General features: G+C 36.2%; 1 protein-coding gene across 1 annotated transcript; it reads left to right on the top strand.

Annotated features, from left to right (window-relative positions):
* The first annotated feature begins 1,853 nt into the window (after positions 1-1,853).
* On the top strand, positions 1,854-22,061 carry LOC150088503 (acid-sensing ion channel 1A-like). Its single transcript, XM_090370198.1, has 12 exons — positions 1,854-1,945; positions 2,566-2,632; positions 3,865-3,998; positions 9,840-9,958; positions 10,239-10,399; positions 10,861-10,959; positions 12,780-12,879; positions 13,503-13,566; positions 15,803-15,854; positions 16,902-16,927; positions 17,105-17,180; positions 21,843-22,061. The coding sequence occupies exons 1-12, from the start codon at positions 1,854-1,856 to the stop codon at positions 22,059-22,061; spliced, it is 1,209 nt and encodes a 402-aa protein (XP_090226324.1).
* Positions 22,062-24,059: the final 1,998 nt, after the last annotated feature.

Here is a 24,059-nt window from a genome sequence, read left to right as displayed (position 1 = left end):
TCCCTTCTCTGTGCTCGTTCCAGCAGCTCCACATCCTTCCCAAAATGAGGCCTCCAGATCTGGATGTAATACGCAAGACTTGGCTTGACCATTTTCTTATACAATGGGATAATCACATCCTTATCTCTGATAGCAAAATCCCTGCATGCCATTGACAAAATCCCGTGAGCTTTCCTTGCAACCTCTCTGCACCCTTAGAGAACTTCATACCTAACTGCACAATCATCCCAGATCTTTTTCAGTCTCCACCATCCTGAGTGTATTACTACATAGCTGGTACGTTACTCTGGGCCTATTACTATTCATATGCAATACTTTGCATTTTTCAATCTTAAACTTCAGTTGCCTCTTCTCAACCCATCTGCCTAACTTTTCAAGATCCTGTTGCAGTAACATACTGTTATTAACAACTCTGCCAACCTTCGTATTATCTGAAAACTTGGACGTTAACCCTGATATATCTTCATCATTATCATTGATAAATATAGTGAACAAAAATGGGCCCAACATTGAACCTTGTGGAACTCCAATAATGACATTAATCCATGAAGAACAGTGTCCTTTGATTGTTAGTCTTCTCCTACTCAACAATATTCATTGAATTATAAATATTATTTTTAAAAATATTAATTATTTTGTCATTGATTTGTCATTTCGAATCTGACTTTTATATCTTTATTTTTCATGTGGTGTAAGAACTTAAATCCTGCCCTTTTTTCTCATAAATTTCATTTTAGCTGAATTTATTCGGCTGAATTGTGCACCCTTCTAGTTTGTTGAGTTAAAAGTAAGGGAACATATGGGGCTCACATCTGGTGAGTATGGGCTTGGCACACCCAGGATCCTGAGCTGGATATCATCATTCTTCTCTTTCTTGGTGATTCCCTTCTCTCTCTCTCTCTCTCTCTCTCTCTCTCAGGGTGACGTAGTTATTTTTTTTTCTGGTGCAGCATAAGCCTCAGGCTTCTTTGCACCATATGGCTATTGAAAAACAACCATTCGAAACATGACAAACTAGAAGAAATGCATAATTTATACTTCAAATTCGAATTAGCAACCACCATTAATGATCACAAAGTTAAAGTTATCGAAAATTCTCAGGAAAAGCAAAAGTCATTTATGAACACACGAAATTTTTATTAAATACATCATATGCCGCCTTCTACAGTTATAATACAATCATTCGGAAGCACACCTTGCGTGTTTAGTAACAATAGAGATGCTTTTGAATGGTGATTTATAATTTATTCAGAAGTTTCAACGTTAATGGCTAATCTCGCTGTACTGAGAGAAATCGATGATAAAATCATAATAGAAGAACAAGTTGTCAAGAAACATCTTATGATTAATGTGAAATTTCCAATGCGTCCAAAAAGCCATACCTATTTCAGCCAATTGTAACGAATTACCAGTTTAACTTCAAATCCATTTGAGTATAATTTTGAGGATAACAATCCGGTCTTCTCTTACAGGCAGTCTTAATTTAATAAACCGAGGTTAGTTTATAAACCTTTCAACAAGAACTTTAGTGACATCAACTCCCAATTTCTTATTTGTATGATTTCTACGTGCATTACGCGCAGTTCACTTGTCCTTAAACAATAACGGCCATTAATTAAGAAAGTATAAAGAGACCACTTGCAGAAAAAACTGTGGAAAATCAGTCTCCAAAATCTTCAGATTTGAGGAAGATGTCATGCAGCCGTTATGCCAAAGCTATTTGCAAGAAGTCCTTGATCACGGGAATTCCAGAAATTGTGAATTCAAAACACAAATCGATTAGAATCGTTAAACTTTCTGTGTTCCTTATTTGCATATCGGGGTTCTTTTATCAAACCGGATCGTTTTTGAGAATGTATTTGAGTTATCCTACGATGGTGGATGTACAAGTGGAAAGCCCTTCTGAAGTGGAATTACCGGCGATTACAGTTTGTAACAGAAACAGGTAAATTTAAACATTATTTTCTAATAATGATGCCAGATAATAATGGTCCTGTTAAAATATAAGCCTGGAAGAAACTGTATCCAGGCGCTAGTTGTCAGGTGTGGTAAAATGTATACAGTATTACTGTTACCCTTTCATGTAATGGTACGGGTACGTAAAATGATTAATGTGACTCTACAAATACGAAGGGCACCCAAAACGTTATTTGACTTCGATAATAAAGATGTATTTTTTCTCAGTATAACCCTTAAGTTCAATATATGCATTCCATTTTGAGGGCAAGGAGGTAATAATCGAAAAAAAGATATCTTTGGTCTCTGAAAAAGTCACTTATAATTTCCTTCAGACCGTCGTAACTTTAAACTCTGTACTCAGGTATTTTTTCAGCTTTCTGAAGAGTAAACACTGGGAGCCAGGTCTAAGCAGCAATTTCTTTATAGGACTTGTATAAAGGAGCATTGCCACGAAGAAGCAGGCGACATTTTGTTAAATTTTCCTTTTCTCCGTTCCTTTCTTCCCTTTTCTTCCCTCTTATTTTTTTAAGAAACCTCTTGAAACCTCTTGTTTCAAGAGGTTTCAAGAGGTTTCTTAAATTTATAATTAAAGTTATAATTCTAAAGAAATGCTTGTGAATCTGCATCATTATGTATTCCTCACAGATTTGTTCTCTGCACTGTTTCTCAAGAGGTGAGTGAGCATTTATTCCACTTGAAGGAGAAATGATCCTGTTCATCAACAGATGTTGATGAGCAAGTCGGCCAATTGTTTATGGAGGATGAGCAGGGCCGACTCCTCAGAAATGTTCCATTCCCTGGCGATCATAGATACTTTAATCTATTCAACATGTTTAGAATTCAAGACTTCAGGAAACTAACAATAAGTTGGGTTTTTTTTTAAATAAAACTTGGGAAATTACTGAGAAAACTAATAGTTTTAAGTGTCATCTTCATCATTATTGTAACAATATTTCTCTTATTTTTTTTCGAATAATCCTAGAATAAAAAGATCTTTTTTCTGTAAAGATGCTCCACTGAATTGTTTGCAGTATGAACAGAAGGAATTTTGCAGGTTTTATCCGCTATTCTGTAGAGATGGCGAGGATGTTTATCCTTATGTAAGTATTTCTTTCCCATTTTCTTTCTAAGTAAAAGCTAATTATTAATTAAAGGCTCAGCAATATTTCAAAAGGAAAACAAAAACTAAAAAGTATTATAAAAGTTATAAAAGTTTGCATACAGGATATTCAAGTTAAAAATGGGGAAAAGCTTACCTAATATGTATTAGGACTTCGCTCTGATTGCGTACAAATAAATGTAGTTCAATAACAACGCTTATTTGACATTGTTTCCATTCATATAATATGTTAGAGGTTTAATGCCTAAATCTGTTTCGTCTTCACATTTAAAAAAAAAAAGCTTCGTTCGTTCTGGCCAAGTTAGTCGGTCTGGAGCGCTACTCGGTTTTATCTCCAGGAAATCTGATTTTTCCTTGAAAAATAGGCAAACTAATGGAAGAATAAATTTCAGCGCAATTACTGATAGAGTATAGTCACGTCTCATTGCTTAGCTGTGTTTGGCGCTTTACACGCACGCACAAACGCTCAAAAACACTTTTTATCACGAAAAGGAGACTGACAACAAATGTTAAATATGCGAATATTTAACGTTATCTGCTATATAGATCTTATGAAGAATGCTTCTTTCACTTCCTTAATGCTGAAAACAACGTTTGTTTTATAAATTTAACACTAGTCATGCTGGTTTAGATAATTGCAATAAATGATTACCTTTCCTCGGAAACCTGTATGTGTAGTGTTAAAAACACGTGCAAGGACAGCATTTTCAGCCTAACGACTAGTTTTAAACTCTTTTTAAACTTATACGAACATTTTCTGTGTTTAAAATTCTATTTTCTTTCAGGAACCCTATGTTATGTTTCTCTATGACCATAACAATACTTGGAGGTATCTTAAGGAATTTGGACACAAGTCAGAAGACCTTATTCATGAGAATAGTTGTAAAAGAAGGGTAGAAGGAAAAGAAATACCTTGCTCGTGAGTTAAACTGTTCTAAGTTCAAGAAAAAATAGCGCAAACATAATCTCAACGCAGGCCGCTAATGCTCTAATTTATATTTACATTTTAATAATAACATCAGTATATGTAATTTATTTATACATAAATTACTGAAGAAAGCTTATGACGGTAATATTTCTCCTTCGGAAGCTCCTGAGTCTCTTCGTTCTAGTTTTCCTGCTTCCAAGAATTCGCTATTCTTCCGTTAGTTTATGAGAAAAATATATATTAGCACTTCAGCCACAAAGTAGAAAGTGTGTTATATATTGACAGTGTATAATGTCAAATCAAACACAGACCAACTCATCCATGGAGTGAAAAACGCCCATAAAAGTTAAATATGCCAACAAATGTTAAATATGCCACTCGTTATTGACAGGATTCAGACCCGGAATGATGGTGATGCCAATGTGCTGCCCGCGAGGACACGTTATATGGAACCATCGCTTATTTTTGATTGTCAATTCGGACGGATATGGTGAAGACACTAGGCTTTATACATATATCCTAAAGCAGTGAAGTGCGCAGCTGGACACTAGATGCCAGCAATTTGTTTCCATCGGTTAAGGATAATTTAAAAATTTTAAAGTACTCTTTAGGAGCGTTAGAATATATGTATAAAGCGCCTATTGTCTTCACTATTCACTGCGATCAATGGTTGGGCAACAGGAACTGAACCTAGACGTTTTCAAAGGGGAGTAGCCGCTATAACTCGCTGAGGGGCCTGTTACGATTGCAAACCTTTATTTCAGGAAGACTAGCGGAAAAACTTTCCACTCCTTGTAACTGAATGATGTGTAGAATCATTCAGTTACGAGTGGAAAGATTGTTTTCCAGGTAATACAGTTGTATCCGTGGTTCAGATACATAATTGATCAGCCCTTTCAAGCGAGCAATGTCAAAATCAGCATCTTTGCTCGTATACAACTACCATTGTAATAAAACAGTAAATGCTAAAAGCAATGAGTGATACCTTTAAAGGAATTTTTGTACAAAGTGTAAACGGGAAGGAGATGGTGGATATTTATCTCTCTTTCTATTATCCCTTTGCTCTCTGCATGTGGGTCTAGGGACCAGTTAACTAACGAGTTACAGGTAACCTTTGCAACCTACGTTTCTTTTATGCCGTGTATTCCAAAACAAGGAAACCGGCCACAGAACGACGGAATTTATGGAAATAATACACATTCGTGTGTGAGTTTTTTCTCTCATGTAACCTTTATATGAAATGTTTAATTATGCAGTATATTCCCGTTATGGTCATTCTAGATTTAAATTCTATTCGCAGATGTTTACAGATCCTGTTTAAACATTTGTACCGTCAGGATCGATTTTCTTTTGCTTTTTTTCTCGTTCTCCATCCCTTTCCATCCCATTTAGAGTTTATTGGCATTAGCATTAGCATTGCATTAGTTGAGGCATATGACGCAAGAAAGCAAGCTTATACAGCATCAGCCAAAAAAAAAAAAAAAAAAAAACCTTCCCATTTCATGCGTCCGGTCACTCCATATGCTTATCTAGTTCAGCCTTAAATTTATTTAAGCTATCAACTTCCACAACAACAACAGATGGAAGTCTGTTCTAGCAATCAACCACCCGCTGGATAAAGGAAAACTTCCGCACATCTATTCTACAACTGTCTTTTCTCAATTTGAATCTACGCCCTCTCAGGTTCTTAGTCTGAGCTAGCGGAAGTATCCCGTCTGCATTGAGCCTGCACAAACCATTCAAAGCCTTATACACCTCAATCACATCACCTCGCAGGTGCCAAGTCTTCAGATGCTGCAACTTGCAGAAATTAAGCCTTTCTTCGTAAGCGCACCCCTCTATTCCCTCTGACCGATCTTGTTGCCCTTTTCTGTACCCGTTTGAGCAACTCTACATCCTTCCTAAAATGAGGCCTCCAGACCTGTACGCAATACTCAAGGTGTGGCCTGACTGACCATCGCCTTATACAAAGGGATAATCATCACCTTGGCTCTGCTAGAAAAATTCCTATATATCATTGACAGAAATCCATGACCTGCTCTGGCAACCCTTCTGCACTGCTCAGAGAACACCACATCTGACTGCACAATTAACCCCAGGTATTTTGGGGTTAATTGTGCAGTCAATGTGATTAACAACCCTGTGTGATTAACTGTGATTCTTTACTGTGATTAACAACCCTGCCAACCTTTGTATCATCTGCAAACTTGGACATTAAGCCTGATATAACTTCATCGATATCGTTGATAAATACACAAAATAACAATGGGCCCAGCACAGAATCCTGGGGAACCCCACTAATAACATTAGTCCACGTAGAGCAGTGTCCATTTATTACCATTTATCTCTATTTATCTCTGCCGTCTCCCACTCAATCATCCCTTTATCCATTGTAGCAAATTGTCCTTAAAGCCATACCGCTCCAATTTGTACAGCAGTCTTCCATGTGCAACAGTATCAAAAGCTTTCCTGAAATCCAAATACATGATATCAAAATTATTTCTTGCATTCAATTCCTTTGTGAGCGCGTCGTAGTATCCAATCAAATTGGTCATACAAAACATCCCCTTAACTAACCCATGATGTATCTGAACTATTACTGCAGTCTTCTCTACGTGATTCTGTATCTATCACCTCTTTAACCAGTGGCTCCATTATTTTCCTCGGAACAGAAGTTAAAGAATTGTGGATACCTTTGCACATCTCCAATCCATGGGGACCTTCCCTGAATCTAAAGATGCTCTCATAATTATGGCTAAGGGTTTCCTAACTTCCCGCGCTGCTTCCTTCAATATAACTGGATAGATTCCATCCACCCTAGGTGTCTTTGTTTATGTTTAACTTCAACAATTTCTCCTCCATTTTATCTCTGCTCTCAATTATTACAACATCTCTTAGCCCCCTGTTAGAGTTTAATAAATTTCTGGCATTCCCCTTCTTGAATAACTGCTCATGAGTGAATGTAGATTCAAAGTACTCATTTAGTTTGTCAGCTACTTGAACAGGGTCATCAATAGTCGAACCATCTATGTTAAGTGGACCAATCAGATTCATTCCCTTCCTTCTAGAGTTTACATAATTAAAGAACTCTTTGTTGTTTTTCTTTGCATCTTTTGCCAAAGATTTCTCGTAATCTGCCTTTGTCTGCCTTACCTCTTTTGTAGCTTGATTACAGACTAGCTTATATCTGCCGTAGGCCTCTGTGTCGCCTGATAATTTATATGCATCACACGCATTTTTCTTCTCTGCCACGAGCCTCATTAATTCATCTGACATCCAGTTAGGCCTGAACCTTGAACAGTATTTCTTAGTTGGTATGAAAAGAATAGTTGCCTCCGAGATTAAGTCCCCGACGGCTTCCAATTTAGAATTCACCGTTGGTAGCATTATCATTTGATCCCACTGTATAGAATCTAAAAACTGTCTAAGACCACTGTAGTCTTCTTTACGAAAGCAAAAACCCTTCCCTTTACCCCTGATGGTAGTTACACCTTTAAGTAAATCCCACATCGGTACACTGTGATCACTATCTCCTAGCGGTTCCTTTATCTGCAAATTCTTACTGCATGAATAATCACTGCTGATAATCGGATCAAGAGTATTACTCCCCTGGTTGCCTCTCGAACATGCTGATGTAGAAAACAATCGTCCAATAAATCCAGAAAAGTCATGCTAACGTGCGAGTGACCAACACACAAGTTTCAGTCATTATCTGGGAAGTTAAAATCCCCCATTATAAGACATTCTGATTTACTCGCCCAATCTATTTCTCTGTGTAATTTTGTTCATTGTACTCATCAGAGTCATTAGGCTTATAACAAACTCCTATCCTCAGTTTTGTTTTTCCAGTGCTTATGTCACACCAAACTGACTCAACGTTGCACTGTCCATTTATGTGTTTCTTAACTATCAGCATAACCCCTCCTCCCTTCCTACCCTGTCTATCCTTTCTGTACACATTGTATTCCCCAAATTCCAATTCTGCATTCCTTATCTCTCTGTGACACCCCGTCTCTGATATCCCAAAAATCCCCGCCCGTGATGTCGTGACCAGTACTTCAATTTCATCAGTTTTATTTAGTATACTTTGGTGTACATGCAAGTATACATGCACCTGTTCTTACTCTTAGTTACCCTCACACAGCCCATGTATTTACTTGTTCCATTCTGACTCCCAGCCGTTCTTGAAAACCCCAGAAACTTGCTCTCTAGGCTGCTGCTCATTACAAAATAAGCGTGCAAGACTCACTTTCGACTCTGTCTGCGGCTACTGTTAATCTTTTATTCTGTGAAACCCCCAAGCTAGCAGTTTTCCGACCCTCCTATCACTGGCTCGATAGCATCAGCAAATATTCTTGCACCCTTTCTATTTAAGTGTGTCCCATCCCTGCAGAAGCAGTCTCGCTTGTTAGCAAGCACTAACCACGCTGAAAAAAATCTACCCCGTGAGCTTTGCACAATCTCTCCAGGGATGAATTGATCCACAAGGTTATCATCATATATTCCCTCCTATCGTGTCTGGGCAGAATTGCAGACACTTTCAAATTTAACTCTAACTCGCGACTTTTTTTCCAGCATTGACCTGTACTTGTTAAGTAAATCTGCAAATCTCTTACTCTTAAGATCATTAGTGCCAACGTGTACAACAATATCAACTTTCGCCCCTGGCAGACATACCCTGGTCCTATTCCAATGTGCACATACATACATGTGTACTCTAACAATATTCAACTGTTGCCGCTATCACTACCTGCAGGTATGCCACCCAAATAGATTTTCGATTTTTTCTGGTGCACTTCTGTTATTCATGTCGGACATCTCGAAACAAAATGGAATTCTATTCAATAAAAAGATTAAAGAATGCCATTCTCTAAGTATTAATGGGTTAAGTCGCAATTATCCATTTTATTGCATTAATAACTGATTACTGTTTTTCTACCTCTAAACACCAAACCAGTGATTCATCCTCTCAGTCAGGGCATTATGAATTATTCAAGATGTTTTACAGATGCTACATAAGGCCAAAGGTCAAGCAGTCTATAAATGTTGCAACGAAAAGTCAAGAAAATTTCAAAAACAACAAATAAATGCATATTTTTTAAAAAATTTAAAATATATAGATAAAATACTCTAGATAGATATTGAAAAGGACGTGATTCCAACTTTGTCTGACCATTTTACTAGTTTAGGAAAGTTATTCACAATTTCATGAACAGGAGACAAAGGCAGAGCTCATTCATGTTACCAATTGACAATATTTAGCTTGTTATGTTCGTTATATAACGTCGAAGTACTGAGAATACTTTGTGTGTACTCCAACAACTGAAAAGCTATTTTAATTAATTAACAGACTTTTAAATTATATATATAGTCTGCATAACATAATGTACAATGATACGCGATATAACAGAATTTCAAGAGTGCTTTTTTATTTATTTGTTTTGTTTAATGTTTATAGACCTAGTTGTGAAAAATATGTTTTCTAATTACTCGTATTTGCACAAATTGTCCCCTAAAAACACTTTAGCACCCGCTGGTTTAGGTTAATGGAATTTAAAATAGTGATTCGATTAAGCAGCTGCTATTATTTATATAAAAGCATTTCTGTAGTTTTTATAAAGCTTTATTTAACTCTATTTTTTGACAACTGCAAATACAGCCGAATCTTGAATTCACATACCAATTTATCAAATAATACTCTGTAGTAAATCTTTCACAAAAAGTTACTACGTTTGTTAATCAGGATTATACTTATTAATTCATATTTTGTCACTATAAATTAAGCAGTTTTATCTCACTAGTTTGTGTTTATTTCTTTGAATTTGAAATCAGGAGCGATTATCAATTTGTACCCGTTTCTGACGAGGACAGTATGCCAAACAGTTGCTATGCAATTGAATCGTTATGGACCAAACCAGAAGTAAAGCCACAGATTCTTCCCACATCTATGCGTAAGTTTAGTTGCTTTTATGAGTATTATATGAGTAGTTTTGAGCATTCGTTAATATTTGTTTAGATAATACTAAAAGAATATCTGCGCAAAACTCTAAAGAGTCCTTTCCGATATATCTCTCTCAAATAAATAAATAAACTTTTAAGATAAAAGGCCAAGCAGTATTATTTTTGTGTTTTCACAATCGTTCTGTAGCCTTTTAACAAGTAAGATATTGGCAGATATTTATTTTAAGCGTTTTTAATTACTCTTGTTGTTGGTGTTTTTATCATTTGCAGTTATTGAACTAGATGTTTATGTTCAGCCGGAAGAATACATGTCATATCAGCAACCAAGAGAACTTCAGTTTGCTGTTCATTCTCCATACAGTTTAGTCAATCCATTTTACGAAGGTTATTCTGTAGCAGCAGGACACATTTATAATGTATTCCTCAGTCAGGTTTGTATGCAATATTTAAAGACTTTCAAGCGGAAAAAATTATATTCCTTTCCATAATTGTTTAAGAAAAGGAATATGATATAATTTTTAATAAGAAGCAGATTAAGTACTGGTTTGTTTTTTGAAATGCTCTTAGGAGTAATATAAAGTACTGTCGTAACTCGGGAAAGTCCCCGCATGTACTTCCCCTTGGAGTGGCGCCAGTGGTATCCAAGCTTTAAAATTGTATTTATTTATCTTAATATAATAATTATCATGATCAAACGAAGATGTGGCTGTCAGTAACTCAATTTGAAGAATTGAAGTACCCTAGAAGAGTTCTACTTTTTCTGACCGGATAGTTGGCCCATTGAACAAAACTCAAAATCGAATTCGAAATTCGATTGTATATATAAGTAAGACTTGGTATGTTCAAGATATCTATGGATAATCTGTATATCTGACTTATTTTTTAATTTCAGATTGAAAAGCAACTCCTTGCGCCACCCTACCGGACAAATTGTACTGATTACATAAAAGCTTGGATAAAGAGGGGAGGAACCGGTCCACTTACTAACAGAGTAATGCCATTATTTTATTTCATAGAAATTGAAATAGAATTTATTGTTCGATAATAATCAGGAAATCTACCCGAAGTAGTATATTTTTTATCATCAGCATATTTTTCCTTCCATTACTCTAACCGAAGTTCCCACAAATCAAATTTCATACAAACAAATTATTTGCAGCATCGATAGTGACTTTAAAAAGCCATAATTAAATTACTGTATTGCAGAAGAAACTGAAAACAACTTACTCTACAGGGTTTTAAGAAGCAGTTATGTCGCAGGTCCTAAAAGAGAATAAATGTTTCATATTTAGGATATAGCTTCCAGAAAAGAAAATCTGACCCTAAGTTCTATTATTTCTAATAATCTTTGTCTCACTGTACCTCGATATCAGTTCAAATAAATCGCCATCAATATTGACACATAGGATTTATTTGTGCATATAATACGTAGGAGATGAGTGACGAGATCAGTGACAAGATCAGTGACAAAATACATTCTACTGGGCCAAAATCACCATAAAAATAAATGGAAACCATAAATAAAGTGTTCTACATATTGGTCTAGTCTTCATCGTCGTTCTAATTCATGTCATCAATATTCAATTAGGTTCAAATCGGTACTCTGCGCTGGCAATTCCGTCGTTTATTCATTCCTATCCATAAACAAATTTCGAATATCAAGGTACGGGGAATTATTGTGTTGAAACAAACATGCGTCTTAACCAAAGAACTGCCACATCGAGGGCATCGTGGAATTATATAAAACGTTAAGCTATGAACATCAACGTTTTCATATTTGGGGAACTGCCACTAAATGTCCCAGTCATACCATGAAAAACAGGTTCCCACTATCATCACCGTCCATCCCCACACTGGCTGGAAAAGTCCCAATGCAAATTCCGTTCGTAATGCTAGGATTCGTATGGCCTTTTTTCTTTGTGTCTAAGCTAGTCGGTCTCGGAAGAGGACAACAAGACTTCATCTCCTGGAAAGTAGGGATTTTCGTCCAAAAAAGGCATTAAATTCGGCACATTCTTTGAGCACATTTGTCCTATGCAGGACTATCTTCTCCTTTCATCTGTTTTTGTAGCCAGCAGGATTAAAATTGCGTATATAATACACTGGTCTTATTTCTCATAGCAGAACAAACTTGCCCTTGGAAAGAGGAGTTGCCATGGTACTCAACTACTTTCAAACAGATGGTTTCTCCAAAAGGTTAATTGGCCATTTTTTTAAAGATGAGATTGCTATGTCAGCCGGTTTCAGATCTGACTGGTCCCTCATTAGACAGAAAATAATATCTAGCGAAATGCATGGACAATACAGTCGTAAAGTTATTCGATATGGGCTGCCATAATGTATGAAAAATCAGAGTTTTTAAAGTTGTAATATAGTTAAAGCTGTTGAAGCAGCGCATTACTAGGGCAAGTTTGTTCTGCTGTGAGAATCAAGACAAATCTAAAATCCGTGCAGTTTAAATGGGCTTGCCACAAAAATAGATGAACGACAAGATAATCATTTATAAACGTTTACAGATTTAAATAAGTTCAGTTGTTTGTGCTTAATATTCGTTGAAACACGCCCTTCTAAACCTGTTCAACCACTATATAAACAGCTGCAAAATCTGAAACCTCTCACTATGGCGTACTGGATTATAAACTCTTAAAGGGATCTCCTGGTTTCGGTCTTAAATTCGTAACTGTCTTCAGATATACGCATGAAAGTTTTATAAAAAAGCTGGAAGCCTATGTTACTTTCCTACTTTTTTTGTAATTTCTTTAATTAGTATTGTCTCATATATATTATTTAAATTTGGTCTTCCATGTACAGATGTGCATCGAAGAATGCAAACTACTAACCCTTGCGGAAACGGATACCTGTATCGATGGAACCGTGTCCTATCCCCATAATAAAAGTGTCTGCAAAAAAAGTAAGTGGTTACGTTGATCAGATTTTGCTCAGCACGTATATTTATATAATTACAGCAGTTAATTTAGTTCTGCCTTGACCTAATTTGAATATTTAAGTTAACATCTTAAATATTCAAATTAAGTCAAGGCAGAACTATTCTCTCAACGTATGTTTGTCTTAAGACATACGTTGAGAGAATGATGATTATATATTTCCCTTAGTAAAATTGTCGAGGATCCAATTTGTACACGTTACTGGAGAGCCAAATTTCTCAACTTGTTCTCAATTTCAGACTAATTTTTCTTCATTTATAATCGGTCTTATGAATCTGGTACACCGTTAAAATAATTCTTGTTTAAAGCCGTCATTTTTATTAAGAATACTTTACAGCATGTTGTATTTTTGAATACCTCCCATAAACTTAATTTAATTTCTCCCACTTACTCTACATTGCATTGGACGAATATCTTGAAAAACGATTGTTAATTTGGTTAATGTAGTATTGACAAAGTAGCAGATGCTTTCTTTTGAAAATTAAGTGTAGGTCAATCGTAAACCATCCTGTTATATACATATATATAAGATTGGATTATATGAACCTAACTTACGTTTTCTAATAGCCCTTACTTTTGTTTCTTACAGATACGTATGCCTTGACTCAAGAAATAGTTCAACGCTGTTCCAATTCTTGCGAACTTGCCTGCCAGTATGTATGTCGTTTTTCAATAATCAATTATACACTGAGTTGGCTTTGCATTAGCAAAATCCCCTTGTGTAGGAGTGAACTGGTATGTGACGCTGGTGAAGGCTCAGTCAGTAACGGCTGATGTAAGACTGCAGTTTGCATACGTGACGATCAGTTTTTGATCGTCTTTTCTTTCCGACTTCGACCATGGGGACAAGATTGTGGGGGCAAGATGTGCAGGTGCCAGTATCTCGGCAATAGCCGAATGGTTAAGTGCTCTCTTTCTGTGGTGTCACGAGTAGCTCGTGATTGGCTCAACAGCGTAGAGTGTACCGCTACTGGCTTTAACATTGACAAATGCAAGGTACTGCATATGAGCAGCAGTAACCCTAGATAAAAAAACAGCTAGGGGTAATTGTGCAATCAGATATGAAGTTCCACGAGCAATGAAGACAGAGTGCTACGAGAACTCATTGGGCTTTGATGTACAGGAGCTCTGCTTTTATGGAAAAGGAGGTGACTGTCCCATTTTATGGGCAATGATTAAGCCGCAAATTGAACAGCACACGGGCTTGAGACCTGTATGCAGTATTCAAGTTGTGGTTGTGCAAAGAAGGGCAACGAGATGGTGAAGTGAACGAAAGGGTGGTCTTACAAAGAAAGGCTTCAGTTGTGCAAAAGAAGCGTCTGGAGACTAGGCAGCTGCGGTGAGCATGCTAAATGGATTTAGCATGCTCAATGCTGATGACATTCTTCCTTTTGCTCAGACTACACACGTGACGGGGGCATAAATTGAAATTGAGAAAGGATGGTTGCAGGGTTGATAGATGTGCGGAGGTTGGTTTCCTTCAGCCAGCAGGTGGTTGATTGTTGAAGCCAACTTCCATCTGTCGTTGCGGAAGTGGGTAGTTTGAATAAATTCAGGAAGAACTAGGCAAATTAATTGGAGGGAATGATTTTTTTTCCCTTTTTGGCTATGCTTTATAAGCTTGCGTTCTTGCATCATATGCTGCTACTATTATTACTACTACTAATGATAATAATAATAACAATATCAATGGTAGAACAACCAGCCAAAGGTCACACGTAGAACAGCCACGTGTTGTGGACTGTCGTGGTGAGCGTCGTACGCCTCCACTTCTAGAACAGCAAAAAGTAGCACAAAGGCCCTGCTTACCACCCAGTACAACTTAGGAACATCAAGACCAATATACGTATGGAATATACGCCGGACATTAGCTCCTATAGTCTATGGAAGTTGACGGCCATCACGAGTACTCATGTTCACTGCGAGACACAAGAAACTGCACCTTGCCGGGCACGTCATCATCAACACTGGACTACCGACATGTGGCAATTTTTCGCCTGACCTGATAAATATACTCCCATCTTTTCTCTAAATGCGGATACGCCAATCTGCATTTGGAGAATGCAACATAAGGCCATGTCACCTGGATGTATTGTTCATGTTCCGCAAGCTGGATGAAGTCGGCTTGCGTTGTGGAGACTGTTTTCGTGGCATGCACTGGATCCTCTGATGGGAACACCTGCTATCGTTGCTTGATACACTGTCATCCATAAATGATGACAACGTATCAAAGCAACTATGGCATCTCTCAACAAGATAACGCGCCTTACCACAAGGCCGACAGGGTGCTCACTGGCTTTCGGAACATAATGATGAATTCTTCGTCTTCCCATGGCTGTCCAACTTATTAAACCGCCACCGAATTGATCATGTTGAGGACCTACTGGGAAAAGCTTACGACCATCCGCCTGACAATTTGCGGACATTACTGGACACATTGCGCAACGCATATGTATCTACGACTTCGGCTCTACCACAGCTCATCATGCAACACCTTGTGGAGTTCACACCAAACGTGCATGAGTTGTATTACGGGGAAAAGATGTCCCCATGAGGTTTTAGATAGGTTTTATTAATGCAAAGCCAAATCAGCGTGTAAGTGTTTTTCAAACTGTGGTATGTGCTTCACAGAAGAAATTACAAAAAACTAAAAAAAAATTCATAGACCAAAACGTAATATTTTTATTAAATTTTTGTTATACGAGTAAATGCAGTCATTCGTGGCAGAGTTACGCGTACTAAAAATAATACATTTTTTGTTCTTTATAATCCGATGTCTAAATGAGAGTGAATTTAGTGTCTGTAAATAATCGAAATATTATTGTTTTATAAATTTCCATGCATAATTTTGGTTATTTCCCTCATTCAATTTACGTTTTGGGTTTCTAGCGAAATATCCTATGTGATACGCGTCGAAAAGAAAAAATCCATAGGCGCATTTGTAAGTATTAATCTTTTATTTCTTTTATGAAAATTAAATATAAATAATAAATATATGGTTCTGTTAAACATTACAGTTAACAATATTTCTGCAAAAAGACTTGTATCCATTTTTTATTTTATAGACCGAGAAAATTTGAAAGAAAAGACAAACACCTTGTTAGAAGCATTGATCTATAAAATTGCGATATTCAGATGTCCCATATTAGATGAATACTTAAACATTTAACCTAATGTATTTAAAACTTGTAACCGATTTCTTGTTATCACTTCCCTAAATAATTAACCTCTTTATCTTTCAATTTGTTCACTTCACTTCCTCAGAATATTGAATTCAAACTTGTGCCAAACGGAAAACTCCAGATCAAAGTGAAACCCTTGCTGTCTACACCAAAGACCGATTAACTAGGCCACGGAGTAAAAAAATCCAGGAAAGTTCCTCTAATCACTGACGGGATTCGAAACCGGACCATGGGAAGGATAGAGACGATGCCACTGTACTATGTGCGCAGATAAACGCAACACTAGTTCTTACCTTCCCTGTTATTCAGCCCATGGAGCCTCAATTATTCTACTAGGCTCAGCATGGTCTAAGCGGCCCATGTGGTAGAAAATCCCACAACAATAACAATCTCACCAAATCAAACCCATTGCCATTTTGTGGTCTTCTTGAAAAGCACTACATTAGTGATAGTTTGCCCTCCTGTTATTATTAGTATATTTCTGAGGAATTTCTATGGGAATTTTTCACAACGTGGCAGAGTTGGTCGGTCTCAGGCGAGGGTAGCTTGGTTTTTTCTCCCGGAAACTCTGGTTTTGCTTCCAAAATCGAAAAAAAAACAGAAATCGACCACAGAGCACATGCAATTAACAGACACTATAAACGCAGCAATATGGCCTTTGTCTCCGATGCTTCTAAAACCCTACTAATACTTCTAAACATATATCTCTTTGTTTAAAAAAGTTCCCGAGTTTTAGTTATTTTTAAATTTGTCTCTGTCAGTAGTTATTAATTCGGGGTTAGTAATTATTTACATTTTTCTTGCAGTGTCAAGAAGGAGATGAAGTTTGCAAGTAAGATTTTCTGTTTTATTTCATTTTTAATATTATTATATTTAATTTTTTGTATTTAATGATGTGTGGTATTTAATTTATATTTTAAAATTTGTTATTTAATTTTTGTTTTAAGTATTATCTTCATTTTGTTTATGCATAAATCTTTCTGAAGGTCAGCCTCTTTTTCTCTTTTAGGGTAGACTACGCTCGCTTACGATTCTACTTTAATCGTTTGGAAATCACCAAATTTGTTCATAAACCAAAATTCGAGGTCAGTATACATTGAATTCACCTTTTCCAGTTATATTTAATATTATTTATATTTAATTCTACCGTATTTAAGAAGGGTTATTCTGTAGCTTCAATGGATTACTATTAATGTTCAGATTGGGTGACGCATACAGATAAAAAAAGGAAGGCACTTTTCCTTTTCGAATATGCAGCCTAAAGTTATCGCTGACATCATGGAAGGTTTCTTACATTGCGGGAGTACCCTTTAAGACGTATGAAATTCTGAAGCTGGCATATAGTCCACGAGACCGAAAATATAGGTAGCACACTAGGAGGTATCCAGATCAGTTGGTTTATAATCTTGCTGCCTCTACTCTTCAGCTGTCACATGTCTAAGGATAGCTGTCAAGACCTTTTACTATTAGTCCAATAGTTTCATAATCGTTTATTTCGGCAGGAATCAAGTATTATTATTAATAATTCTAATACCACTGTTACTAATTATTAATACTAATATTAGAGTTTTTAGCAGTAGAACCCAATCGTGGTTCTTGGGGTATAGATTGGGTTCTACGGAGGCGCGTGCACGTTGTGGTGCAAACCTGGATTCAGAGGGCTTAAATGTTGATAGAACTCATAGTCGAATAGGGTTCCTGGCGCCAAGCGTTCACGTGGCCAAGCGACTCTTTAGAAAACGATTTTCCAAAGCTACGGTTGCAGTTAATATTAAGTTTCAAAGTATCTTCTTCCGTTTATTTTAAAAAAGTACGTGATTTGCAAATTGTAAGCAGGTTTTCGGAAAAGAAAATCATTTTTCCTTTTTTATTCCTTTATATTAACACACTAACTGTTAATTGCTTGGTTACTTTATCATTACTGCCCCCGCCTCTCCGTGGATGGCCGGAAACCTGGGAATCGCAAATCACTCTTCCATGACAAAAAGGAACAACAGTGGACAACATAAATCAACCGATAGAGACTATAGACTCTACCCAAAAACCTTCGTTTTTGATAATTCACTCAACAAGCGGTCAGACCATTGCTAAACTAACTATCAATCTTTTTGATGCAGAAGTGTCTAGAAAACATAGCTGTACCGCATAAATCAGTCAGAAGCCTAAAATCAGGAAACCTTCTTGTAGAACCAAAGACAATTACAGCGACTGCTTAAAGCAAAAAATTGCTGAGACCCCCAATAACAGTTAATCTCTCATGCCACATTATATATCAAATGGAGTAATTACAGAATAAGGCCTCCTCAATGTATCAGAAGAAGAAGAAGACCTGCAACATGAACTGCAAGGATATGCAGTTCCCTTAACAAACCCATGCTGTGTCTGAATTATTGCTGCAGTCCTGTCTAGATGATCCTGCAATGCATCTTTAACCAGTGACTCCATTATTTTACCCGGAACAGAAGTTAAACTAACTGGTCTGTAATTATTCGTGTCACCCTTCGAACCTCCTTTGTGAATTGGGGATACATTTGAACATCTCCAGTCCGTGGGAACCTCCCCTGAATCCAAGGATGCTCTCATAATTATGGCTAAGGGTTTGCTTAGTTGCTTTGCCGCCTCCTTTAATATAACTGGATAGATTCCATCCGCCCCAGGTGCCTTTCGTATGTTTAACTTCAACAATTTCTCCTCCACTTTGCTCTCAGTTATTACAAAATCATTAAGCACACTGCTACAATTTGATAACCTTCTTCCATTTTCAAACTGTAATGATTCCTCACGTGTGAATGTAGATGCAAAATACTCATTCAATTTGTTTGCTATCTGAGCAGGATCATCAACAGTCGAACCATCGATGTCAAGTGGACCAATCATATTCAGCCCCTTCCTTTTAGAGTTTATATAAGTAAAGAAATCCTTGCTGTTTTTCTTAGCATCTTTTGCCAAAGATTTCTCGTAATCCGCCTTTGCCTGCCGAACCTCCTTTGTGACCTGATTACAGACTAGCTTATATCTGCTACAGGCTTCTGCGTCGCCTGATAATTTGTATGCATCCCATGCATTTTTCTTCTCTGTCACGAGTCTCATTAGTTCATTTGATAACCATTTAGGCCTAAACCTTGAACAATATTTCTTCATCGGTATGAAAAGTCTAGTAGCTTCCACGATTAATTCCTTGAATGCTTCCCACTTAGAATTTACTGTTTGTAACATCGTCAGTCGATCCCACTGTACAGAATTTAAAAACTGTCTGAGACCACTGTACTCCCCTTTACGGAAGCAAAAACCCTTTCCTTTACCCCTGACGGTAGTTACCTCTTTGAGTAAATCCCACTTCAGCACACTGTGATCACTGCCACCTAGTGGTTCCTTTATCTGCAAATTCTTAATACACGAATGATCACTGCTGATAACCAGATCAAGAGTATTACTTTCTCTGGTTGCCTCTCGAACATGCTGCTGCAGAAAACAATCATCCAATAAATCCACAAAAGTCTGACTAGTGTGTGAGTGACCAACCCACAAGTTCCAGTCAATATCTGGGAAGTTAAAATCCCCCATTATAAGACATTCTGATTTACTGGCCCACTCTATTTCTCTGTACAATTGTTCATTGTACTCATTCGAGTCATTAGGCCTATAACACACTCCTACTCTTATCTTTGCTTTTGCAGTGCTTATGTCACACCAAACTGACTCAACAGTGCACTGTCCATCTATATCAACTGGATGCACTTCTTTTGATTTTATGTTTTTCTTAATTAACAGCATAACACCTCCTCCCTTTCTGTCCTGTCTATCCTTTCTGTACACATTGTACTCCCCAAATTCCAGTTCTGCATTCCTTATATCTTTGTGACACCACGTCTCTGCTATCCCAACAATATCCGCCTTTGATGTCTTGACCAACACTTCAAATTCATCAAATTTATTTACTATACTTCTAGCATTGGTATACATGCAAGCATACATGCTCCTATGCCTATTCCTTGTTAAAGCAAAACGGATAACAAACGAGACTGAATAATTACCCCAACATGAAATATAATTTTAACTTTCATCACACCGAAGCCACTAACCTCTGTAAAAGCGGACTTCTTGAATTGCCACGTAGGGCCATATATACCGAACCCTTTCCGATACTACAGATATCAAAATTAGAGACATTTCTAAGAAGCACATAGGGGACCAGCAATGTGCAGCATATATGAATCCCGAGGTCATTCACAACAGGACTGTACAAACCAAAATCCAAGGTGTCCTAACTGTTGAGAGAGAACTCAATGCTTATTCAAAAGAATGTGAACAGTGGAAGAAAGAAAAGAAAATAGAAACATACAAAGTAGAACACAGTGTGACATAACAAGAAGCAAAGAAAAGCAATACAGTCAGAGGCAACAGATCACGTTGAGATGCAAAAAGGAAAACAATCAGAAGAAACCATATTCGAAATCTTTGCGGAGGAAGAAATAAACACTTTAATAAGATTACAATTTGATTATGGAGCACTAGTTTATCAGTTTGTAAGATAGTTCCTAGATGGCTGGGTCATATACACCACAGCGCCCTCCACATAGCTCCTGGAGCATATTGCACCTTTCCAGTGCAAAATCTGTAAGCTGAAACCTATGAACCTCCACTTCATCTGGGAAGACGTGTTCTCTAATTAAACTATGCTGCCAAAATAAAAAGCATACCGGCGCGGGAAACTTTATGCACCAAAATGTGAAAACATCTAGAGAGTGCATGCAATGATAAACCGACTAGGAAGCTTACACTTGAAATAATTATCCTAAGTTAGTCACTTGACTTTAATAAAGTAGAAACTGCACCTCTTATATACAATCCGCTCTGAAATCCAGTATTATTACCAACTCCCGTGATATTTTCTTTCACAAATGGTAAAAGGATTCCCTATCTATAAGCAACTTCCAACAGTTACATGCAGCGTTGTAACGCGTTTTCCGCTGTTCAGAATAATAATATATATATCTATATACTGATCATTTTAAGACAGATAACGAATATAGTTTTAGCACAACTTTCTGTCGAATGTAGTGTCTATAAAGCAGAACTACAAGCAATACCTTTAGTCCTAACCAAACAGGGTATAAGACAATCTCACATCGCCTGATTTTTACATATTCCCTCAGTGTAATACAAACCTAACAACATAGCAAAAAGAAGAACAACTCGGTCCTGAGACAAATTTAAAACACGCTAGATAAGCTTAACGAACGGAACCATCAGTAAAATTCTGTTCGATTCAGGTGCTCATGGCAATCAAGGAGAATGAAGCAACTGCCGAAAAATGGAACCAGACCCTACAAGTTCATCCTTTAAAGTACCATATGGGGACCATAAATACAAATACAAGAGGAAGAATCCCATCAGCATTGAGTTTTCTCAAACGATTGAAGGCCTTGTACATCTCAATTAGATCACCTCGCAGGTGTTAAGAAGTCTCCAGGCGCTGCAGTTTGCAAAACTTCAGCCTCTCTTGGTAACAGCAATCCTTTGTTCCATTCACCAATCCATACAGATTGTAAGATGGATCGTATGCGCATACTTAACTGAACTTGTTATTTGGCAGTTAATATGCGACACCTTCAGATGGGTCACTGAAACATCGCTGATTTTATAATCCGTTACTCATGGTTATAAGTTATTTTAACTTTTGGAATTTATATTTCAGTAATTATCTTTTGTGATATAATTCATGCTGTGTTCTTTTTGCCTTTCAGAGTGTCGAGCTCTTTAGCTACATCGGCGGTTACATGGGCATGTGGTTGGGTATTTCGCTAGTGTCTCTCTTTGACAGTTTTGAGAATATCATTCACATTCTCTGCTTTCCTCTTGTTAAAGCTCATAAAAGGAGACGGAAGTCTAAAAGAATCATACTTGTGCAGAAAACTAATCACAGCGATTTTATTTCTAATGATAACAAAGTTTCTGTTTATTAAATAAGACTTTCCACGATTTGTATTGATTTATTTTAAGGTTGTCATGCTTTTGTGACATAATGTGACTTATTATTAATTAATATAAATTATGTTTTATTTCTATTTGATCTAATTTTATTATATTTCTTTTTAATTTTAAATTTATTTAATATTAATATTAGTTTTCATCTGTAATAATATTATTATTGCTTTTATTCGTGTTAATAATAATATTATTAATTATGGCGAACATTAAAATTATTATTTCTTCTATATATTATATGTATGCTTTATAGTTCACTGTTTTTTTTATTTTTTTTAGACACTGGTTACATTTTTTTCCCATTTAATGAATAATTATTATATTTCCTTTAAAATTTTAAATTAAATTTATTTAAATTAAAATATCTGAAAGGCAATTCTATAAGAATATAATGCTATTATAACACTTCTCATAAGCACATTTTTGTAGGATAATTGATCACTTAATGAAAATAAAATTATATTTTTGAAAATAAGTAAAATTGTTATTTATTTATTCATTCACGTTTTAAAAAGAAAATTTCTTGCTATTTTCTGTTTGAAAATTATTAAGTTGTAGATGCATTCGAACTGCATAGATAAAATATTGTTGTATGTTTAGATGGTGTACTGATGAATAAAAAAACTTACTGTTGTTTGAGGTTTATAATTAATACCCTGGAATTTCGTCAAAATGTATCGCATGCATCAAAATTAGAAATTAGGGAAACAGTTTTCAAGAAGGTCATATGCATTTTCACCAACCGCATATGAGGACACATCCATTTACTACATAAGCCACATTTTGGCATTATTGAATCCTTGCTCTTTTATCGCCATCGTAAAATCTCAGACACACCTTCTTAAAATTACGAAATGAAGATCATCCACTTCACAAACTAAAGATCTGGTGGGAAAATTGTTGTTGAAAATATTTTCGGTTTTCTTCGGTAACCTTATTGGTAGTTAAATCTTGTAAGAAACTGGATTAAAATTGACCACAGTTTTAAAAATAAACAATAAAAAATACTAAATTTGAAATTCGAATCCGAAGTCCTACAAATGACAAGATCATAAATATAATATTAACTGATTATCCTTCTTCGTGTTTAATGAATATCAATGTAAGAAGTCATGATTCAATTCTCAGGAAACAAGCTGGCATAATTTTAATTTTGGCTAAAAATCATTAAGAATTTTAATATTTTAAACTGATTTAATCACTCAACCTATTACAAGTGGCATTTCAATTCCGGATAAGTGCATGAAGTCAGCAAGGTATGGTGAGATTGGTGATGCACAGATGGTGATTTAAAATTGGTGAAGCAGCAATTTCTTTTGAGCTGTAATAAATAAGTTTCTTTAAGAGAGAAAGAGTTAACGTTTGGAATGGAATTCATTTTTTTCTTGTCTTCTTTTTCTGGGATTTTGCATTGGAAAGAAAATCAGTTTGATGATGGTCTCCAGGAAATCGCACAGACTAATTAGGCACACTCCCAGCCACATCCCCATGTAGCCTCCAATATAACTGAAAAACTCAATACCCTGTAAAATATAAAAAAGCTCATACCTTACAGATTTTATGAAAACAAATTACATCATTAAATGTAAAATTCCAACTATGATATTGTAAATTCAAACGACTTTTCATACTTTGCGGCTTTCTGCCTATTAAAATGACTTAAAATGTTACGAGCCAAATTTATTATTAATGATTTTATACTTATAATTATCCATAAACTATTTTTTAAAGTTTTTAGCTAAACTGTAAAATCTATACAGTAAATATACGTCTCCCATCATGCATCGCATTATTTACATGACTAAATAATGTTAATTACTATATCGGTGCATCATGGGAATTATAAAATCCATCATGAACTCGTAAAAATTGCTGTCTGTCATTATTGCAGTTGAGAATAAATTAATTAATAAACCACTAAAGATTATTTAGAACAGTTGTTCTCAATGTATAAACTTGGCGAGCCCTTGAGTAAT

This window comes from Mastigoproctus giganteus, chromosome 3, assembly GCF_048544385.1.
Source record: "Mastigoproctus giganteus isolate SK-2022 chromosome 3, ASM4854438v1, whole genome shotgun sequence".
Taxonomy (NCBI): domain Eukaryota; kingdom Metazoa; phylum Arthropoda; class Arachnida; order Uropygi; family Thelyphonidae; genus Mastigoproctus; species Mastigoproctus giganteus.
Note: the sequence above shows the minus strand (reverse complement) of the source record. Positions and strands in the feature narration are given on the sequence as shown.